The sequence below is a fragment of the Sinocyclocheilus anshuiensis genome, unplaced genomic scaffold (genome assembly GCF_001515605.1).
Source record: "Sinocyclocheilus anshuiensis isolate Anshui unplaced genomic scaffold, SAMN03320099.WGS_v1.1 scaffold987, whole genome shotgun sequence".
NCBI classification, from domain to species: domain Eukaryota; kingdom Metazoa; phylum Chordata; class Actinopteri; order Cypriniformes; family Cyprinidae; genus Sinocyclocheilus; species Sinocyclocheilus anshuiensis.
Genome location: NW_015542416.1, coordinates 288149 through 309695, shown reverse-complemented (window position 1 = coordinate 309695; position 21547 = coordinate 288149). Strand labels below are relative to the sequence as shown.

The 21547-nt window shown below is 39.0% G+C and overlaps 1 protein-coding gene across 1 annotated transcript in view; it reads right to left on the bottom strand.

Annotated features, from left to right (window-relative positions):
- The window catches only part of LOC107693468 (collagen alpha-1(XVIII) chain-like), a 75688-nt gene that overhangs the window by 32904 nt on the left and 21237 nt on the right, over window positions 1-21547 (bottom strand). Inside the window, exon 3 of the mRNA XM_016492874.1 lies at window positions 9250-9797. Within this exon, the coding sequence (XP_016348360.1) occupies window positions 9250-9797 (548 nt within the window). The remainder of the gene's footprint in view (window positions 1-9249; window positions 9798-21547) is intronic.

Below are 21547 nucleotides of genomic sequence, written 5' to 3'. Positions count from 1 at the left end.
GACTGTTAGTAAAAGCAGAAGAGCTGGGGAAGCAGCTGGATTCTCTGTTTCAATTAGTCATGTTGATTAGCCGGTGTTTCCCGCCAGACTGACTCAGCTAGCCGCTATGCTAACCGTCAGTCTGAACATCTGATTACTGCTGTGTACAGCCTCAGAAACAGGAGAACGGAGGAAACGTTCCCATGATTATCAGCACAAAGCAGGAGAATCCAATTCCAGTGATAAGAAGAGAATCCATCGTTCTGAAAATAAGGAGTTTCTGAGTCACTGATATTTCTGTTCCAGTCCAGCGTCTGCGTCACCAGCTCTTACACAACACACACGGTGAAGAGGATTTCATCCAGAACGTCTGGGAAAACTTCTAACACTTTATGATCTTACAGTCGTCTCAAAGAGTGACCTTAATTCAATGCATTGTGATTAAAATATTATTTATTATAGGGTACAACGGGGCTAAAGGCGCCTTTGATATTATTTTCATCTAAACCACTAGATGGCAGAAAAACGTGGCGTAGCACTTTCCAAAACATCCGCTTTTCAAGATGCACGTGTATTTTTGTCTGATCCTTGACGCGATCACGTGCCGCAGTTCAAAGTTGATTCTGTGCTTGCTTGATCTAATATTTTGTTTTTTAAAATGTTGTAGATTTAAGTAGCAAATGAAAATCGCTAAAATTAATGCATATATTTTGAGACAAAGGTCGTCTTTATGATTTTCAGTTTTGTTTAAGATAATTAAAGCAACAGTTTTTAAACAACGAAAGAATATGTAAAAGTATGGTATTTGGGGTAAAATGCACCCCTGCTGTTGGGGCTAAAGGCACAGTAATTAACATGATAATTAATAGATGGCTAACTTTTCCATTTGTTGATATGACATGGTTAGATTCAGATGGTAAATATCATATAATATGTTGGGTGTCCATATTAGAGATAATCACCATGTTTAGAATGAAACCATCATATTTAAAAACACGATATTAATCATATCATATAATAAAATATAATTTGTTTTTACTACTGTAAATATATATTCAATTATTATTGGATCTCCTTCAATACTTTCAGAATATTTACTTATTAAAATGATTTTGTTTCTGTATTTTAAAATATATTTTTTTTATATTAACATATTTTAATGACAGTATATTTATTGAACAAAATGTAATTATTTTATTTTTCAAAATAAGCAGAAAATAGTACAAACTTTGCTAAAGTGATTGTTTTGAACTAGTATTAAATTATAAAAAAAAAAAAAAAACATTATTTTTAGCTGAAGTATTTGTATCAATACCGTGTGCCCCGTGCGTGGGGTAAAAGGCCCCCTTGCCACCTCATACATTTATAAGATTTTTAAACAAAAACAATTTGAATGATTATTTTCAAACAAAATCTGTTGCTCCATTAATGTTCAATACAAACGTATATATTTTTCCTGCACTTATACATTTTAGTCGCAGTGAATAGCACATTTTTTCTTAAGGTTAATTAATTTACACTTAATTTCAGCTGAATAATCTCAAATATATAGTTTCAATGTTCTGAACTGTATGGATGGTGTATTTATAGTGGTGTGTGTTTGGGGTCTGTAGACTGCAGCTGTAAACGCTGTGATCCTCAAAGACTCATTTATTCAGGCCATCAGATGAACAGTCTGTGTGTCAACTCAACATTAATAGACACATAGAGCACATGCGGCCACACACACACACACACACATACTTGCATTTGTGGTTTACGGGGACTCTCCATAGGCGTAATGGTTTTTATACTGTACAAACTGTATTTTCTATTGCCCTACACCAACCCTACCCCTTATAGAAAACTACTGACAATTTTTGCATTTCATAAAACACCATTTTGTATGTTTTTTTTAAGCATTTTGTTTTACGGGGGACACAGGAAGTGTCCTCATAAGCCATGTTTACGTTGTAGTACCCATGTCATTATACACATTTGTGTCCTCATACACCATATATACCTGTACACACACACACACTGACAGTCAGAGTTACAAATGACCTGCTCTTATCATTCGATCGTGGTTGTATCTCTCTATTAGTGCTAATAGATCTTAGCGCTGCGTTCGACACTATCGACCACAACATTCTTTTGAATAGACTAGAAAATGATGTTGGCATTAGTGGATTGTGCATGGTTCAAATCGTACCTATCTGACCGCCATTAATTCTAAGCAGTGAATGAAGAGGTATCATATCGATCACAAGTGCAGTATGGAGTACCTCAGGGCTCAGTACTAGGACAGTTACTTTTCACGCTGTACATGTTACCCTTGGGAGATATCATCAGGAAAAATGGTGTTAACTTTCACTGTTATGCTGATGATACTCAGCTCTATGTTTCTTCACGGCCCGACGAAACATACCAATTTGAAAAACTAACGGAATGCATAGTTGATATAAAAACTGGATGACTAGTAATTTCTTATTAGCCCGGTTCTGTCAACACTGCACTGGCTCCCTATTAATACATCGTATACATTTTAAAATATTGCTAATTACCTATAAAGCCCTGAATGGTTTAGCATCTCAGTATTTGAGCGAGCCCTTATTGCATTATAGTCCTCCACTTCTGATGTGTTCTCAAAACTGTCAGTTTATCCATTGTATTATGTTCCGGGACAATTTGACCCATTTTGATTTTCGAGCTGTCGGAAATACCAGTTAATCTGTGATTTTATTCTTGATATTTTGTGACTTTTTCTTTAGGGCCATGAACATGCATGCAAAGTGAGGATAGACTGATGTGTTTTGAAGTGTACACAAATAATTTTCTGACCATTTTGATGTTCACGGGTCAATTTGACCCACATTTTTTTTTTTTTCTTGGCAACTGTACAGACCCAAATTAAATATATTTCTTGGGAATATGTTGTTATGTTGGTGTTTTGCTACCCTGGAAAGGGAAAAAAGGAGCCTTTTCTCATTATTTTCAGTGCTGAAAAAGACTTTCTCAGACTCAGATGATAAAAGTGAGCTATCATTTCTATTTCCAATGTATATGAAATACTATTTAACTTATCTTTTTCTTCCAGACATTTTGTAACTTTTTCTCATTTAGGGCCATGAACATGTCTAAATAAGTTGTGTTCCAAATTTGTGATATAAAAAGTTGAGGTTCCTATGCAATTTTGTTTAGGCGTTATATCAAAACTAGCCACCGGGTGCCATTCAAACTCCATATATATATATAATTTTTTTTTGAATGCAATTTTTCTGTCACAAATATATATATTTTTCTCTCAATATTACTTCTTTCACAAAATATGTGTCACGCCCTTGGACTGTTTTGTGTATGTTTTCCCTCCCCATGTGCTCCGTGACCCAGTTCCTCCCGTGTCTAATTAGTAATGCTGTGCACCTGTGTCCCTCCCAATTCCCTTGTTATGTCATGTATAAGAGTTCCTGTCTGTGCATTCCTCGTGTGTCAGGTCTACAAGTTATGTTCACATGCCATTCTCCCTTCCCGTTGTGGATTTACTCCTGTGTCTGATCATTAAAAGACTGTTTAATGCTTCTCCGCGTCTCCTGCGTTCCTTCCGGCAGCGAATCGTGACAATAGCTGATATGGAATATGGAATCTTGAGACTCTGACCTTTCCAACGATATGTATTTTGTCAAGATTATAAAAAGTTTTGATTCTAAAAGCCCGTAATACATTTTGTAAAATGACAACCCCCACTAAGGGGGAGGAGCCCACTAAAATATTTTAAAATACCATTTCCATGGTAAAGCAATGCTCAATTTTAAAATGGTTTTCACAGGATGAATTTTGAGGTTTTAAGCTTTCAAATTATATTTAATTTTTGAAGATTACTAAAACGTGATAGGGAAAAATTTTATAAAAATGAATTTTTGTGACAAAGGTCAGAACTCCTATTATGATGTAGTATATGTTTTGAGGTGCACTCTTGTCATAAATTAATCTATAACTGTTCCTACATAATTAGTAACAAAAACAGTGATAAAATATATATTTAGGAGCCTTAGACCTTTCCAATGATATATAGTTTGTCATGATTAGATTAGGATTTAACTGTAATATAGTAATACAGTATAGAATATAGTAATATAGAAGTAAACTTCTACCAGCCGGAAAATGTGGTTAAACACATTTTTAAAAATCATACTTTTTGATATTAATTGTTTACACTGTGTGACAAAAACTGATAATTTTTTTTCTGTTCATACCTGATTCCTTCTTGTTTTTAATAATGTGATATTTAGGGAATTAGGATCAATTTGACCCGCTCCATCAAAATCGTACCCAGAAATCGAACATAATACAAGGGTTAAATCTAAATTAAAAACCCATCTCTTTAACCGGCTTACACATAACACACTAACACATTTCTAATATTCAAATCCGTTAAAGGATTGTTAGACTGCATTAATTAGGACAACTGGAAACACTTCCCATAACACCCGATGTACTTGCTACATCGTTAGAAGAATGGCATCTACGCTAATATTAGTATGTTTCTTTCTTATTCTGATGTCACCGTAGCAACCAGATCCAGTCTGTATCCAGATCAGATGGTCACTGCAGTCACCCGGATCCAGTACGTATCCAGACCAGATGGTGGATCAGCACCTAGAGATGACCTCTACAGCCCTGACAGCAGAGATCAGGACAGCTAGATGAGCCCCAGAGACAGATCCCAGTGAAGACCTTGTCTCCTAGACGGCCACCGGGACAAGACCACAGGAACCAGATGAGTCCTCTGCACAATCTGACTCTGCTGCAGCCTAGAATTAATCTGCTGGATTCATCTGGCCAGAGGAGAACGGCACACTATTTTGACACACTATTTCCCTCTTTAATACTTTAAAGCTGCTTTGACACAATCATTGTAAAAAGCACTATATAGATAATGGTGACTTAACTTGACTCACACACACACACAGACTGATGGATGGATGAGTGTTTGTGCTCGTCTGTGTGTCTGTGCTGATTTAAGTGCAATGCACTGATGCAACACTAAACACTACAAACCTGAACAGAACTGAGGAAAAAGTAAGAATTGTACAATTTAAAAAGTGATTTATTTTTGTGTTCTGTGGCATAAACAGGCTTTCAGATAAATGTGTTTTTGCCAGATGCTACACAATAAAGGCGAGTCACAACTTTCTGTGGTCAGAAAGGTGCATGTAGCCTGGAGTCAGTGGTGTAGTGCTGCGTGGAGCACAACTTACACTCAAGACACTGGCTACGTTTACATGCACAATTTTTGGTTAAATCGGACTGAATTCATTCCGATTGATGAATCTGAATGTAGTGTTTACATGAACACTAAAGAAAGTGATCGGGTCGATGTGTGTGTTTATATGTCACAGCTTCAAATCGGAATTTATAATTTTTTTCTACATGCGTACGCTGCACAAATATAGAGTTTCTCACTGTTTGCACATAATAACCACTCTCCTACACGGTTTCTTTATTTGTTTTTAACAGCAGAATTAATATTTATTCATTTTTGGATAAATATACATATAAACCGCTGTGCCGTGCTGCTCATATTTATCACACAGTAAAAATACAAATTAGAAAAATTAGAAAAGGAATAAACCACCCCCTTCAATCCGATCGAAATTTAATTCCGATCGAGCTCAATCGGATCGATTAAGGTGTTTATCACAAACGGATTATTTGGTTGCATGTAAACGTAGCCACTGTCAAAGCACACAGATTTCTGATGTCAGTGGGGAATCTGTGTGACCAACTTGAACTCCTTTCAAAATCTGCATTAGGAAATCTTTCGCCTTCACACAAAATGTGCAATTGTAAAGAGAAACATATCATTGTGTAGCTTCACCCACAGAGAAATCGAATTAGTCTAAAATAATCCAAATGAGTGCATATAAAACATCAAACATTGTGGAAACAGGGAATTGTCAGTGCGTGTGGTAAATTATGAAACTCAAACTGCGAAACACAGCTGGTCATAAATAATAATAGCTGTTTTTCGGCTTCTGCTCTGTGTGCAGTCATCTTATATAAGCTAGAAATATCATTTTTTAAACATAAAAACAAACAGTTGGGTTTGTGTGTGTGTGTGTGTGAGTGAGTGAGTGTGAGAGTGAGTGAGTGAGTGAGTGAGTGAGTGAGTGAGTGAGTGTGTGTGTGTGTGTGTGTGTGTGTGAGTGAGTGAGTGTGTGTGCGTGTGAGAGTGAGTGTGAGTGTGTGTGAGTGTGAGTGTGTGGGTGTGTGTGTGTGGTTAGGGTTGGGTTAGTGGATAAAAAATATCATTTGTTCAGTATAAAATTAATAGAAGTCTATGGAAAGTCCCCACAATTCACAGAAACAAACATTAACACAACTGTTATGTGTTGTGTATCTCCCAAGAAAGAGTCTTGACAAGAAGTTTGAAGCTCTGCAGCTGTTTGCTGCCAAAAATGACTGTGACGTCTGAATGACAAGCTCTTCCTCCGACCAAACACAGCTTTACTTCATCTGAGACTCATGCTACTACAGTAACAGCAATATTACAGTTATAATAATACTTTTTATGGTACTTTATGGTATACTTTTCCGTCCTTAGTCACTGTATGCTTGCTTTGCATGGAAAGGAGGAGCATGGACATTGTGTTAAATATCTCCTTTTGTGTTTTACAGAAGAAAGAAAGTCGTACAGGACTGAAACGACATGATCAGAGTAACTGAAGAAGTTTTATGTTGAAATATCCTTTGAAAGTTTTTTTTTTTTTTTTATGAGGAGAACGAAAGGGGAAACATAAATTAATGCTCTTAAGGGTCTGAAGAGGGAAAGCCATTAAAACACGAGTCTCATTGGTGTCAGACTGCCACGTTGTCGGTCTTGTGGCGCGGCTGATGTTGTCCAATGTTGTTCAGAATGTGAACGAGCCACAAATCAATGTGTTGGCGTCTGTGCCGCGCCGGTGATACGGAACATCTGTGTCGTGACGTATGTTCAGCTGCTCATCTTAATGCAAGCGCTTTAATCATTTTAGACACATACAGGACATGCCATTTACTGCATTTCTTTATGAAAAAAAAGACAATTCTATCTATACAGTACTGTGCAAAAAAATTCTAAAATTCTAGTGGCCTAAGACTTTTGCCCAGTACTGTATATGATTATATGCAAATGATATTAGTATGTATTTTTATTTGATTTATTTTTTTAATGAAGAGCATGGATGAACCACTAGGAGGCATAAGATATATAGCACCAACATTCATTAAAATCATATTTGGGCATCAACTGGAGTTTCTGGTGTGCTCTCTGTGTGTTGTTCGTGAGTGATGACAAAGTTTAGAAGGTGAGGGTCTAAATTTAGCAACTTTTCAGACTACCCCAGCAACTTTTTCTTCCAAAAGCACCTAGCAACAAATTTAGCTATTTCTAAAAATTGGTCATTTTTAGCAACTTTTGATAAGTGATTCAAAAGATAAAAAGGCACACATTTACCATCTAAATGACACAAAAAGAGGAAACCAAAGATGCCTAGCTGTACACACATCACGTGAATTAAGTTGCAAATGTGCAATTTAATAATAATGATTGAATAATTGTTCATTTATGATACACCTTGTTAGTAGCTTGTACATGTGATTGTTGATCAGCTAGTACATGTAAGAAAAATATCTAGAAAAATGGAAAAGGTACTAATAATTTTACTAGTACTAGTAAGGGAAACATCAAACTGGATTGTTCATATCCTGTAGTGAAGCGTTATAAAAATGAATAACGCCTTCCAAAGTGCAGTGTTCTATTACAGCTGCTGGCTTCACATCTGGTTCTACAAATGATTCTTTGTTTTATTTTTATTGTTTATAAATAATGGTCATTGTCAAAGTCATTCATTTGTGTCAGTGTACTGCCACTAAAATAAGTCAAATAAATCAAGCATAAATTCATAAATTAAATCTGTGATCTGTCTATTTTACCTCTGCCTCAGTTCTTAGACTGTTATTTCATGGCCAAAATTAATTTGATCTTAATATATAAAGCGGTGAGTGGATTCTAACTCGAACGCCTCTGATTCAAGATATCAACAGATATGTCTGTGATTGGCTATATTGCTCAACGCTGCAAAAACACGTTGAAATAGAAATCGCAAACCATAATGCACTGGGCTGCTTTTCCCAAAAGCATCGTAAGCTTAAGTACATCATAGACCCATTGAAACCAATGTAGCTACGATCAACTTAAGCTTACGATGCTTTTGGGAAACGGAGTCCTGGATAGTTTGCCAAATCTGCAATAAAATGCCATTATTACAGCTTTAACTGAGGGTGCTATTGATTTCGTTTGAGGGTGCTTAGCACCTTCTAGCTCCCCCGTAGAACCGGGCCTGCTCCGATACAGTGCTTCAATGTGAAATGTGTGGGTTTTTTGATTCAAGCTTCAGAGCTTCCGTGTTGAACGTATCATCGCTACTGCAGACATGCGTGAGAAAACAGTGACACTCACTAGAGATGGGCGATATCTTATCGTTTACGATTGACCAGTAAGAATTCTCCCCACAATAAGAATTAGTCTTCCCGCGATATTACGATAAAGTCTATTTGATGACATATTTCTGTGTGCGACAGTGCGGAGCGACATGGCGCAAGGCGGACGTGAAATTGAGAAGGAGTTGATCACTTTTACAATCTGGAACTGGTTTGGTCAGGGCTGTACTGTGCGACAAAAAATCGCTCTGAGCCTAACCCTGGTTGAAATAACTTCTTTTTGTGACCAGACGTGGTTTTATATTACAGAATTATAGTGTTATATACAGTGATAAAGGCTATCGATTACCGTTGCATTATAAATATACATTCCTTATAAAAAAATACCCAAGATTACTTGAGGAACACAGATAAACCATATATTTTGTGCAATCTAATGTTTATTGTCTTCAAGTTTTATCAGTTAAAATTTCCCTATCTCCGTTGTGCGTTTTATTCAGCGATAACGGGATACTTTGTCCATATTAGGGATTTCCTGGAGCGTCGTCAGTGCCATTACTTCTGCGATGCATATGTGGATTTTCTGTGCAAGAGCGCCCTCTGGCTTCCAGTGTGAATTAAAGTCATTACATTACGTGTGTACTCAGTAATGCTCACAACACCCTATTTTGGGTAAAAATAGGAAAGATAATACTTTTCTTTAAAGAAACAGGATTCCCTAAATTATCGTCATTGATATCGTTATTGCAATAAATACCAGAAATATTGTGATATATTTTAAAGCCCATATCGCCCAGCCCTAACACTCACCAGGAAGCGCTCCAGCCTGGTTCCCCCGGCGTTCCCTATGAAGATGCCGGAGCTGGGCTGGAAGGTGAGTGGGTCAGGGCTCCTGCGGAAGGCCACGCGGTGCTGCTCCTCACAGTCCATGTACAGCTTCACCTCCTCTCCCTGTACAGCCAGCGTGAAGCGCGCCCAGCGGCCCGTCAGATCGCCCATCTTGAATGAAGCCGCCTCCTGTGTGTGCGCGGCCCCGGGCTCGGTGTAGTACAGAACCATGCGCTGGGACCCGTCCTCCACCGGCGCCAGAGACACTCCCAGATGGACGATCTTCTGCAGTGCGTCTGTGACGGCGAACAGCACTCCTCCGCGCCGAGAGCTGGGTCTGGCCGTCACCACGATGGAGAAGTCGCGGTAGAACGGGTCGGGGATGAAGGAGCGCGTCAGGCGGCCCACGTTAGCGTCCGGACCAAAGCTATACGCCGGGAAGCCCTCCAGGCCCGTGACGAAGGACACAGACGGCGGCAGAGGAACGCCGATGAGCTCGGTGAGGTCCAGCTGAGCGCTTGAGTCCCATTCTGCACAGACGGAGAACAGAGTCAGTAAACGTGTCCGGACACAGCCGGTCGCCGGGATGCAAGATATCAATATTATTGTCCAAAAACATAGACCTAACCCGATTCCTGGTGAACGTGATTTCACCAAGTACAACATGTTCCTGGATTAAAGGGGTCATCGGATGCCTATTTTCCACAAATTGGTCTGTAACATAGTTTGGTTAAAATTTCTCAATGGTAGTGTAAAACAACACCCTTTTTACCCTGTCAAAAACAGCTCTGTTCACAGTGACCAGTGTCAGTGCATGTCCCTTTAAATGCCAATGAGCTCTGCTGACCCCGCCCCTCTCTTCCGTGGGGTGACGAGCCATCCTAATGAGACTGTAAACTTTAGCCACATTCGTCATGGAACTTGCTAACTAGCATGTTACTAGGAAAGGCGATTTGCAAAGATTCATTAAAAACTTTACACTCACTTCTACTGGAGGTATGATTCGCGCAAACATAGACACATTTAGGCAGATAGGGGGCGCATTCCCTTCAGAAACAATGTAATCCACTGCGTCTTCAGCGGCTCAGATGTCGGGAGTAAATGACGACTGCTATGTTCATTATTACATCCAACAACAGAACACCTCAATCGCTCAGGAGTCATTCTTGTCTACATCTGCTCCGGCGGTGAAACAATGGCGGACTGATGACAGCTCACTCAGGGCGGAGCTAAGGTAAAACACTAGTGTCAATCAACAATAGTGGGAGGGGCCTGGGTCTGTGTGACATCACACAGCCAAGAATCTGAGAACAGCTTGATCTGAGAAAGGGGTTATCATTTATCGCGATTTAAAAAAAGCACTGGGTGGATTTTTAGCATTGTAGGGTGGTTGTGTACACACACTGCCATCCTGGAACAACATTCCAATCAACCAATCAGAATTGAGAGATAACCTCAGGAAATCTCAGTTTTAGGCTTACGATCAGAGTTAGGTGTTTCTACACCCTTGTTAATCAGCTATCATTTCCCTCTGATATTAGGAATAAATTGTGGGTAGGGTTAAGTTTAGGGGTAGGGATTGGGTTAAGTCTATATTTTTGGACTGTAATGTTGATCCAGGAGCATTTTGCACTTGGTTAAATCACGTTCACTGAACAGAGCCGTTCTAGGTCATTCTGAGACACACGGATGAGTGGAAACATGTACACAAATAATAATCATAATCATAATCAGTGAAAATGTTGAGTTGAGGTGCTTGTTTTAGCTAAATTCTAGGGCAAAATCATCTCATTATAAATATCAAATAGTTACATCTGATTAAAAATGGAATGTGTTAATATCTATTAGCATTTCACATGACAACCAACAGACAGAAAAATTATCTTATTAATGACATTATTTTTCTGAAACAGATATATAAAATATTTTTAAAAACTATCCATCTATATAATTATTTTATTATTATATTTGGGGTTGGTAAGATATTTTCATGTTTTGGAAAAGGCCTCTTCTGCTCATCAAGGCTGCATTTATTTGATCAGTGAAATATTATTAGCTGTTTTCTATGTGAGTCTCTGTTAAACTGTAATGTATTTCTGTGATGCGCAGCTGTATTTTCAGCATCATTACTCCAGTCTTCAGTGTCACATGATCTTCAGAAATCATTCTAATATGCTGATTTGCTGCTCAAGAAACATTTCTGATTATTATCAATGTTGAAAACATTGCTTGAGCAATCAGAGTTTGAATTCCATCCACAGACTTCACAATGAATGCTTTACAAAACAAAAGACTTTATTATAAGCACACTTTCCTTCTCTAGTATTTCTTTACAGTCTCGGTCCTGCTAATACTTCATGCCACAATAAAAGTCTTTATAATCACACCATGCATTTTCCTGTTTATGTGCTGAGATCCGGCGAGCAGTTCTGCACACATTTGATCCGGGGCTGTAAACTGCCTCCAGGCATCCCTGCAGCTCCTACAGCTTCACTTCAATCGGCTGCTGTTTTCAGAAAAGATCTGATTGTTTCCCTCACAGATGAGAAACCAAAACAGCAGTGTCTGCCAGAACTACTGTACCACGGTGGATCACGCTTTAGCTTCATTTACATGTAACCAAATCAGCCGAGCAAACCGAACTGAGCCGGATCAGAACTGAAGCGCACACATGGCCTTGATTAGAGCGCAGGAGAAGCACAAACAATCAGCCGCTCTGTTACCGGCCCATCATCTGGAAGGGGTTAGTGCTGGAGATCTGGACCACAGGCTCTTTAATGGCACACTACAGCAAGACATGCCATCTTAGCACTCACACAACAGCTCAACGGCGGAATGAAGAGGTTATGCTCATATACTAATGACAGTTCAGCTCGGTGAGCTTCAGACTTCAGATCCCGAAGGAAAGGAATCTCCCAATGTTTTCTTTTACATGATATAAAGCAGGCCAAAAACCAATTCATGAGTCATATCAACCAGTGTGAGTGTTTATGCACACGATCTGATGCAGCTGAGTAAATAAAACCAATGAGGAGATTGTGAAGTCAGAAACCTGGCGATAAGAGTCTACGCAGAGGCCTAGAGGATGTTCAACCTCAGCGACGCCAAATCCAGCTTCAGCTTCAGCAGTTACGCTCACTAACGAGTCTTATAATCGACATACAGTGGGTACGGAAAGTATTCAGACCCCCTTCGCTGTGTGTACATTAATGAGGAAAAAAAATTAACTTAAATGATTTTAGCAAATGGCTGCAATATAACAAAGAGTGAACAATTTAAGGGGGTCTGAATACTTTCCGTACCCACTGTATATATGATCAGACGCAGCTTCACTCATAAATATGCTTCATGTTATTAGTCAGCTACACCAATTATCCTGTGACGTTGATCAGAGGCTATCGCAAGGAGACGCCGACTTAATAAACCCAAGATTCCCATCAAGCTCAGGATCAGGACTCCAACACAGCTTTATACAGCAGTGAGAACAGCGTGATATCACCTGCTGTTAAGTGGTTGTCAAAAGTGAACAGAGACACCTGATGCAGTCATTCAAACAAGACATTATTGTGAGAGTTGAGTGTTTCCAAGTGAAATGCATAGACAGAACTCGGCTGTTGACTGGATTGTGAAAAGTGAACGCTGAAGACTGGAATGGAGGCAAATCGGAATGCAATTTTAATTAATAACCGATAAGTCATTGACACTAAAACCAGTAACATGTATTAATTTCACGCAGAATTGACCTTTTAGAAATAGTAAATAATAGGCACAATGGCGTGCATTTAAAAGTTTTACTAACACCTTGAATTTTTCATAAAATCTGCAGTTACAATTATTCATACAATGGATAATTTATAAGCTACATTACAAGGCATAATTCATGCATTAAATTCTTTTATAATGCATTAAATATAAAGGTTTCAGGTAAAGTCTTACCAACGTTTATTTACATCTTTATATGCATGAAAGCATGCATGAGTTTGGAGACTTGTTTACATCAGTGAATACGTTCACAAGCACAGTCTTACAGTGATAATAACCTAATCACCTAAGCATAATAACCCGATAATGTGTCACCATGTAGGTCAGTGTTTTGTTATGCAAAACACACTCAATGATCAGTAATCTGTTATTATTTATTTCCATGTGCACACTTGTCCCTTCATGAATGCTCCATAGATGTGCCCGATAATACGATTTCAGCAGTCTGTTGTGCAACTAGTGGAAACACTTCGCCAGTATGAAGACGTTTGGGAACGACGTGTATTTCTCAGAGCAGAGAGGTTCACTCCAGACCAGATGAAGACTGGACAATCAAAGGCTTCTGGGTAACGCCTGAAGGTTTGAGTTACTGGCTCTCGGTGGGCTGAGGTCATTTAATGTATACATTTAATGTTAACGGTAAATATCTTTCTCTTTGAGGTCCAGTGGTATATGATGCACGAACCCCAGAGATCCAGATCTTGTGGTTGATCAGAAAGAACACCAGAAATGACGGGAACATGAGAGAAAACCACTGAGGTCCACGGAAGTGACCGCTGTGCTGTTTGTTAGTGATGAAGCGAGCGTGACGTTGAAACACAGATTCAGAAACAGACCCTTGGCTCACACTGAGAAAATCAGAATCTGATGAAGTTTGTAAATGTAGAAGTACAGCGCGAGCGTGAAGGTCATCGCTGGCTGCGCAGCTCCTCATCTGTCTGAGCTCGTGGATGAAGTGTTTTTAGTGAGAAAATGAGCAGATGCAGCAGAATGAAGGGATCTCAGTTGTCCAAAATGAGGTCTTGAATTTGGCAGATCGTGCAGCACAGGGAGGAGTGTTAAACTCAATCTATAGACACTCCCATGAGCCTCAGAGGAGACGACCTACATGACGGAACGGCTTCGCTTTATTCATGAGCTCATACACCAGAACAGCAGCGGAGCGACTGGATCGGAGCACCAAATGCTTAACCAAGACTAAATAAATGAGTAGAATGTGTAGAATGTGAATAATAGTCCACTGAGCACAAGAAAACAAGAGCACAAGAAGTTCAAAAGAACAGCATTTATTTGAAACAGAAATCTTTTGTAACATTATAAATGTCTTTACTGTCACTTCTGATCAATTTAATGCGTCCTTAGATAAAAGTATACATTTCTTGCCAAAAGACAAATTCTTACTGACTCCAAACATTTGAACATTTTCATGCTATATTTAATTAAACTTGATGAAAGCTGAATTAACTAAACTATATCTCATTGTATTGTAGCCTATTAAAGTGCTACAGATCTTTGCTGTCAGTCTTCACAGATCCTGTAATATCAGCTGAATCACACACTGCGCTACAGATTTCAGCATCAAGCTAAAGAACAAACACACACAGCTTTCATTTCTACCAGCAGCACATAAACAAGCAGAGCGGCATGTCTGTGGTTCCAGATTGTCCAGCGCTTTCACTGAGAGAGCAGAGCTGAGTAATTCATCACCGCATATTAATCTCTCGCTTATTCACAGAAAACCAACAGTAAATGTCCCTCAGATCCTTAAATACTTCACTGTGAAATATGTCGTTTCTCAGAAAATTAGTTTCTTCTGGCTGGTTGTTTAGTGGTCTGAATCAACAGTGCCAATGGAAATCAATGGCATTTTCTTCTAGAACCACAAATGAGACTCAGATTTTGGGAAACATTCGAGCAGTTCTTCAAACACAACGGCTCATGAAATGTGACTGGAGATGTCTGCTGTGCTCTGGAATAATCAGAAATCACTCACTGAAAGCCTGATCGTGCCGTAGCGGAGGAAAGCGTGGGTCATCATCACACTGAGCGCCTGACAAACACAAACACGCCGCTGTGAAACACAGACTGGAAGTAGCACAGGTGTGTCACATGCAGAGCATCATGGGAACGCTAGGTTTACTCACAAACATTCACAGACTCCTGAATGCTTTTCTCCAAGAGTAAACACACCGGAAACACAACTTACAGAGTGAACAGAGAACCAGTGACAACAGCAGCGCTTTATTCAGAAACGACTCGCTTCACACAACTACTTCAACACGGACTTCACTTAAAATGCTTCTTATTAATGTTGTTTTAACTGCTATTTTTGTGCAATACCAGTACATTATAAATTCATTAATAAAACATACTGTATGTGCTGGCCAAAACAAAACTTACATTTTCTTATAAATAGATTTTATAAATAGTGTTATGTAGGATACTGTATAATTTCACAATGTGTCCTGTATGGAAGCCTGACTCCACCATGGAATAACAAAATAAAAACAGTAATTGTGTTTTTTCTTCTCACATTTATGTCTTTTTTTCTTGGAATTGTGTGGTTTTTGTTTTTTTTTCGAAAAAATGTAATAAAATGAAACAAGTAACTGTGACTTTATATCTTACAATTATGACTTTTTTCTTGTTTTTCTTGAGTTTAAATTTCACAATTCAGTTTTTTGTTTTTTTTTCCCCTGAATTCTCATAAAAACAAGTTTATATTCAGAGTTTAGAGGTCAGAGGCAATTCTGAGAAAATACACTCCAACTTGGGAGCAAAAAACCTCTTAAGTGTCAGATACTGTATAAAGTTAGGACTGTTAAAAAAAATAATAATTTTGTGTTAATTGTGAGAAAAAAAGTTGCAATTACCCTTTTTATTTTTTAATTCCGTGGCCTCCATAGTCCTGCTGTTGGGGCATGTTGTCACAGAAGGTGTATTTAATTAACTGATGTTTTGAGATATACAGTAAAGTGTGACAACTAGCCCCAGTCTCCCCTACTAATGACTGTCCACAGAGGAGCCTACAGTCTTCAGTCCTTCAGCTTCACATCAACACAGCGATCAGAGGAACGACCGGCACTTTCTAACTTCTCAACTCAGACTTGACTTTCTTTGACTGTTCTCCTCATAGATGCAGATCTAAATGTTTAACATACATTTTTCATGTTTCTTTTGCAAAAGCATGCAAACTTCAAAACATATCCTGCATGCATGGTGTCCAGATTCTTTGTATTACAGTGACTTGATGAAGTCTGAGATTCTGTGTGTGCTTATTATGACTGATGATGATTGATCATATTTGGCAGAAGATCCTTCTTTTAGCAATACTTCAGCTGTTCTGACCCTTTGCTAAAACTACGAAGCATCTCTTGAGTCCGACTGAGTTTCTGATGAATCGGCCGCCGGCTGCGTATGAAGGCAAAGCAGAAGCACAGAAGACCAGGTGCCGATATCAGCCGCTGAGAAACACAAACACTGCAGATGCTGAGGAGGGGAAGGGAGCGTGTTTATGGTGGCACACGAGGAGCTGCTGACGGAGAGAGATCAGGAACACATCTGTTCCTCTGTTCAGTATGAGGATCTGTCCTGACTCCATTCACAGCCACTGAGATATCACTCAGATCTGTTTATACCTGAGCCAGCGTTAGTGCACTGATATCAGCACTGTGCAGTGAGAATCATATCTACTGTCTCTGGAAGAGTCTCTTCTGCTCATCTTGATCAAAAACACTGTGAAATATTATTATAATGTAAAACAGCTGTTTTCTCTGTGAATCTCTGTTAAACTGTAATGTATTTCTGTGATGCGCAGCTGTATTTTCAGCATCATTACTCCAGTCTTCAGTGTCACATGATCTTCAGAAATCATTCTAATATGCTGATTTGCTGCTCAACAAACATTTCTGATTATTATCAATGTTTAAAACATTAATATTGTTTGTGGAAACCGTCATACGTTTTATTTTTCAGGATACTGTATCATTTCACAATGTGTCCTGTATGGAAGCCTGTTTCCACCATGGAATAACAAAATAAAAACCGTAATTGTGGTTTTTCATCTTACATTTATGACTTTTTTTTTCTTGCAATTCTGTTTTTCCCCCACAAAAAAAAAAAAAACTTGTGACTCACAATTATTACAGATATTTCAATTATTTTTTCTTGTTTTTCTTGAGTTTAAATTTTGCAGTTCTGTTTTTTTCCTTGTAATTCTGAATTAAATCAAATCTCAAACAATTCAGAGTTTAGAGGTCAGAGGCTGTAGGCTTATTGGAAATAAGTGCAGACTTAGGAAAAAACGTTTCTGCAAGGTTAGTGCGAAATGATCATATCAGTCAATAAAGCTGCTTTTATTAAGTAAATACAGCATCAGTTTCCGTCTAGGTCAGTAGTACATGCAGGATTGTGGACAGAGAGATTCAGAAAGACAAAACTGAAGTTGAGGTTCCCGCCATGTAAGGTCAGAGAGTGCTGTGATACAAACAGATCAATAAACCCCTGACAGACGACACTAAACTGACAGAGCCTGGCCTCATGGACTCAGTGTGTTTGGTGGTAAACATCAGCGACTCTGCGGCCCACAACTATGTTTAAGCAGCTGAGAGCTCACACAGTGCTGAGAATTAAGAGCCTGCTTTCAGACCAAAGCCATTCAGAGCAAGTGTGAAGCTTTCCAAAGGAACAGGAAGACGAGAAAAAGAAACTGAAAAGAATAATGGAAGGAAAATGGGAACTGCTTGAGATCTTGTGTAACATTAGTGTAGGAATGACAGCTTTCAGGAAGGTTCCTGTCTCTCGTGAACATTCACTCCAACATGCTTGTAAAAGTATTAAAGGGGTGGTTGATTGCGATTTCACTTTTTTAACGTTAGTTAGTGTGTAACGTTGCTGTTTGAGCATAAACAATATCTGCAAAGTTATGAATCTGAAAGTTCAATGCAAACGGAGATATCGTCTTTTAAAATTCTTGCAGTTTAATGCCTACAAAAACGGCTGGTAGGGACTACAACGAGTTACTTCCCGGGTTCGTGACATCACAAACCCAGATAAACCCCGCCCCCAGGAAAAGGCAGCAAAGGGGGCGGGGCCATGCTGCGCTGCTTTAGAGAAGAGGAAGAGAAAACTAGAGGTGCACGTAAAAATCTATTCATATATGAATCATGATTCTGTCTTCTAACGATTCTAATGGATTCACAAGTTTCAAAATCAATGTTCTGAAGCAGTGGTTCTTAATACTGTTCCTCGCGTCGCCTGCTCTGCATCTTTCTCTCTCTCTCTCTCTCTCTCTTCTCTCTCTCTCTCTCTCTCTCTCTCTCTCTCTCTCTCTCTCTCTCTCTCTCTCTCTCTCTCTCTCTCTCTCTCTCTCTCTCTCTCTCTCTCTCTCTCTCTCTCTCTCTCTCTCTCTCTCTCTCTCGCTCTCTCATTCAGATCATCAGCTCAGTTCTGTTACAATTATACCTTTATTTTTACATAGCTATGAGAAGCGTTAAACATGGACGTGCATGCGGTTGCTGTGCTGTATTAAAGCTTTAATCAGGATAAAACCGTATATTTACAATACAACCGGAGCACATGCCGCTGAGGTGAGGGGCGGGACGTTAGACGTGCACTAGAGGCTGTTTAGCCAATCACAACACACTGGGCTAGCTAACCAATCAGAGCCCATCGCCTATTTCTGAGGGAGGGGCTTCATAAAAGCAGGAAATGATCAGCGTGTTTCTCAGAGAAGGGACAGAGCGGTGTGGAATAAAGGTAAATTATATGAAAAATTATGCGTTTTTTAAAAAACAAAGCATGTTAGACTGCACCCCATAAACACAATCAAGTCCACTGAACTTAGAAAAAGACCACTGAACCACCGCTTTAATAGTAGAGTGCTGATAAACTCATCAATACTGTCCTAAATGCTCTATGAAAACTGGCTTGAATCCTAATAACCAAAACTCAAGCAGACGTTTTATATTGCTGTCAAGACGTCAGTGATGAATGAGACGAGAAGCTTCATCTGGCAGTGAAGCGTCATTCTTTAGATGCTCTTTATGAAGAATCCTCTCACACACATCTGCCTGCTGTTCCCAAACCACAAACCAGTTACACACACACCGATTATCCTCACGGAGAGAACCAGCAGGATCCCACACACACTTCTGTCTGTGTGATTATGATTCAGATGATAAAACTCCACAGAATCCATCGGGAGATCCTCGTCCTCTGCTGCGAAGCCAAAATAAACACAGCACACTTCTGCAGGGATGCACCTTATAATGCTACTGTACTGATTAAATATGAATTCATAATGCCATGGCTCTATAAGAACAATCCAGTCACAGTGGAATTAAGGTTCCATATAATTGAAATGAGTAAAATAAAAGCTTATTTAAACAATACTTTAACAACTATTCAAGAAAACCTTCATCAAGAAACAAACGATTTGCTTTTTAACCCTCTAATGCATGATGTCCTCTACAATCAGTGGGTCTTTAAAGGACACACTAATTCAGGACTCAAACAGTGTGACCTAATTATTATATATCACATTTATATCTAATTCTTCATGAATTCACTAACAGCTGGTGTAACAGCAGGCGTGAGCTACAGCAGCATTTAGCTGAATCCGTATCTTCAGTGTTTAATGGGAAACCCTTAACTTGTGTTTGAACTCCACGTGTGCATCCACACATAAATCAGACCATCCAGCCATATAAATCTGAACCTCAGGCTCTACAGTTGATCTGGAAAGCTTTCGGACAGTTTTGTGGCAGTCGGACGACTTTCTCTGCTTATATGTGACTTATGAGGCTTTACAGCACAAAACTTCTGGAAAAATACAACTGGAACGTTCACAGGACATTTTTCATTAGCTTTTCATAGGGGACGTTTCTGGCTTTGCATACACAGAGGTTTACAGGAAACAGTACTGTTTAAAAATGCTGGATCTGCAGAGTTTGAGTATCTTGAAATGAAAAACTTGGTTTGCAACTCTCAGCCGGTTAAATCTGGAGTTCAACTGTTTTAGTTCTAGCAGACCACCTGGTTTGACCAGTCCAAAACCCCAAAACTAGCTTCTGAAACCCTGTGAAACCAGGCTGTCTCTTTTTAGAAGTGGGAGATTTGCTGAAAGATTTCACATCATAGTCAAAGTAAAGTTTCACAGCAAACACAAAACCCAAAAAACTAAACTTCCACTAAAGTTTTGAGGCACACATTCACTGACTGAAGCAGCCAAAGGGACGTACAAAAACATTATTAAAGAGATTTACCCATTCAGTTTTAGTTTCAGTTCTAGATAACTTTAATAACCTGCATTCAAGACATGATATTTTCAATATAATATAAATGAATGAGGACTAAAGCGTTCAAGCTTCATAAAGGACATGAAAGCACAATATATAAGTATCATAAAAGTGGCTCATGTGACTTGTGCACTATATTACAAGTCTTCTAAAGTCAAATGTAAGTTATTATTTCAGATTTAAATAATTATTCACTGATAATGTCTTCTCCTGTGAGCAGCTGCAACCGAATCAGTGAATCGTGGATCAGTGAATCAGTGGATCTGTGAATCAGTGAATCAGTGAATCGGTGGATCAGTGAATCGGTGGATCAGTGAATCGGTGGATCAGTGGATCGGTGAATCAGTGGATCGGTGAATCAGTGAATCGGTGAATCAGTGGATCGGTGAATCAGTGGATCAGTGAATCGGTGAATCAGTGAATCGGTGGATCGGTGAATTGGTGAATCAGTGGATCGGTGAATCAGTGAATCGGTGGATCAGTGACTGGATCTGCAGAGTTTGAGTATCTTGAAATGAAAAACTTGGTTTGCAACTCTCAGCCGGTTAAATCTGGAGTTCAACTGTTTTAGTTCTAGCAGACCACCTGGTTTGACCAGTCCAAAACCCCAAAACTAGCTTCTGAAACCCTGTGAAACCAGGCTGTCTCTTTTTAGAAGTGGGAGATTTGCTGAAAGATTTCACATCATAGTCAAAGTAAAGTTTCACAGCAAACACAAAACCCAAAAAACTAAACTTCCACTAAAGTTTTGAGGCACACATTCACTGACTGAAGCAGCCAAAGGGACGTACAAAAACATTATTAAAGAGATTTACCCATTCAGTTTTAGTTTCAGTTCTAGATAACTTTAATAACCTGCATTCAAGACATGATATTTTCAATATAATATAAATGAATGAGGACTAAAGCGTTCAAGCTTCATAAAGGACATGAAAGCACAATATATAAGTATTATAAAAGTGGCTCATGTGACTTGTGCACTATATTACAAGTCTTCTAAAGTCAAATGTAAGTTATTATTTCAGATTTAAATAATTATTCACTGATAATGTCTTCTCCTGTGAGCAGCTGCAACCGAATCAGTGAATCGTGGATCAGTGAATCAGTGGATCTGTGAATCAGTGAATCAGTGAATCGGTGGATCAGTGAATCGGTGGATCAGTGAATCAGTGGATCAGCGAATCAGTGGATCAGCGAATCAGTGGATCTGTGGATCGGTG